Source organism: Fulmarus glacialis, unplaced genomic scaffold (assembly GCF_000690835.1).
Source record: "Fulmarus glacialis isolate BGI_N327 unplaced genomic scaffold, ASM69083v1 scaffold26604, whole genome shotgun sequence".
NCBI classification, from domain to species: Eukaryota; Metazoa; Chordata; class Aves; order Procellariiformes; family Procellariidae; genus Fulmarus; species Fulmarus glacialis.
Genome location: NW_009207786.1, coordinates 1,888 through 3,308, shown reverse-complemented (window position 1 = coordinate 3,308; position 1,421 = coordinate 1,888). Strand labels below are relative to the sequence as shown.

Sequence of the window (1,421 nt, the reverse complement as noted above, 5' to 3'; positions counted from 1 at the left end):
TCCAGCACGACCGCGGGGGCACAGCTGGGCTCACCCCTGTCTCCATCCAGCTGCCGCCCCCCGTGCCCCTGATCCCGGAGGTGCAGAAGCCGCTGTGCCAGCAGGCCTGGTACCATGGGGCCATTCCGCGCTCAGAGGTGCAGGAGCTGCTGAGCTGCAGTGGGGACTTCCTGGTGCGGGAGAGCCAGGGCAAGCAGGAGTATGTGCTCAGCGTGCTGTGGGACGGGCAGCCCCGGCACTTCATCATCCAGGCTGCCGACGTGAGTGACCACGGGCGGGGAGAGACAGCCAGGGTCAGGCGGGGCGCCCCTCCCCAGGCATGGCTCCTGGCTCTGCAGCCATGGGGGCCCTGGTGTGAGTGCACGGGACGTGTATGTACGGTACGAGTTGTGTGCACCTGTCCTTGCACAGGCCAAGCGCGGAGCGTGGGGTGAGAGCTCTGCATTGTGCGTGTGAACTCCCACTTATGCGTGCTTGCCGTGCCCAGTGTGCGTGCATGTTCTGCATTGTGTGCGTGCACACTCATCCATGCGTGCACACCCATGCACTCCAGCCCTCGTGAGCACACCCATGCGTGCTTGCAGGCCTCAGCCTCTCCTCCCCGCAGAACATGTACCGGCTGGAGGGGGAAGGCTTCCCCACTATCCCACTGCTCATCGAGCACCTCCTGCAGAGCCAGCAGCCCATCACCCGCAAGAGTGGAATCGTCCTGGCCAGGGCTGTGCCCAAGGTGACGGCAGGCAGTGGGGAGGGGGACGAGTCCCCTGCGCACAGAGCAGCCCTGCCCGGCCCCTTCTCCTGCCCATGGCTGGGCTGAGAGCCCCAAGCATGCTTCTCCAACCAGATGTGGTGACTCAGCCCTGGGCAGGGAGTCTGGGGGCTGAGGACCCCCGCTCCGGGGCTGCGTGAGAGGGAGCTGCAGGGGCAGGGTGGGATGTGGGCCTGGGGCGGGCTGGGGGACGGCTCATCGCCTTCAGTGTCTGCTTGCTGCAGGACAAATGGGTACTCAACCACGAGGACGTGCTGCTGGGGGAGCGCATCGGCCGGGTGAGTCAGGGTGCCCTGGTCCCTGCCTGGACAGGGTCTGCGGGAGGGCAGGGTTGTCCCACGGGGGCTGCAGGAGGACAAGGCTGTCCCACTGGGTCTGCGGGAGGACAGGGCTGTCCCCACGGGGTCTGCGGGAGCACAGGGCTGACAAATGGGTACTCAACCACGAGGACGTGCTGCTGGGGGAGCGCATCGGCCGGGTGAGTCAGGGTGCCCTGGTCCCTGCCTGGACAGGGTCTGCGGGAGGGCAGGGTTGTCCCACGGGGGCTGCAGGAGGACAAGGCTGTCCCACTGGGTCTGCGGGAGGACAGGGCTGTCCCCACGGGGTCTGCGGGAGCACAGGGCTGTCCCCACTGGGTCTGTAGGAGGACAGG

General features: G+C 67.3%; 1 protein-coding gene across 1 annotated transcript in view; it reads left to right on the top strand.

The window, feature by feature from the left end:
* The window catches only part of FES (FES proto-oncogene, tyrosine kinase), a gene marked incomplete at both ends in the record, with an annotated part of 3,535 nt that overhangs the window by 235 nt on the left and 1,879 nt on the right, over nucleotides 1-1,421 (top strand). The window contains 3 exons of the mRNA XM_009576267.1: nucleotides 51-260; nucleotides 608-730; nucleotides 994-1,047. Of these exons, the coding sequence (XP_009574562.1) occupies nucleotides 51-260; nucleotides 608-730; nucleotides 994-1,047 (387 nt within the window). The remainder of the gene's footprint in view (nucleotides 1-50; nucleotides 261-607; nucleotides 731-993; nucleotides 1,048-1,421) is intronic.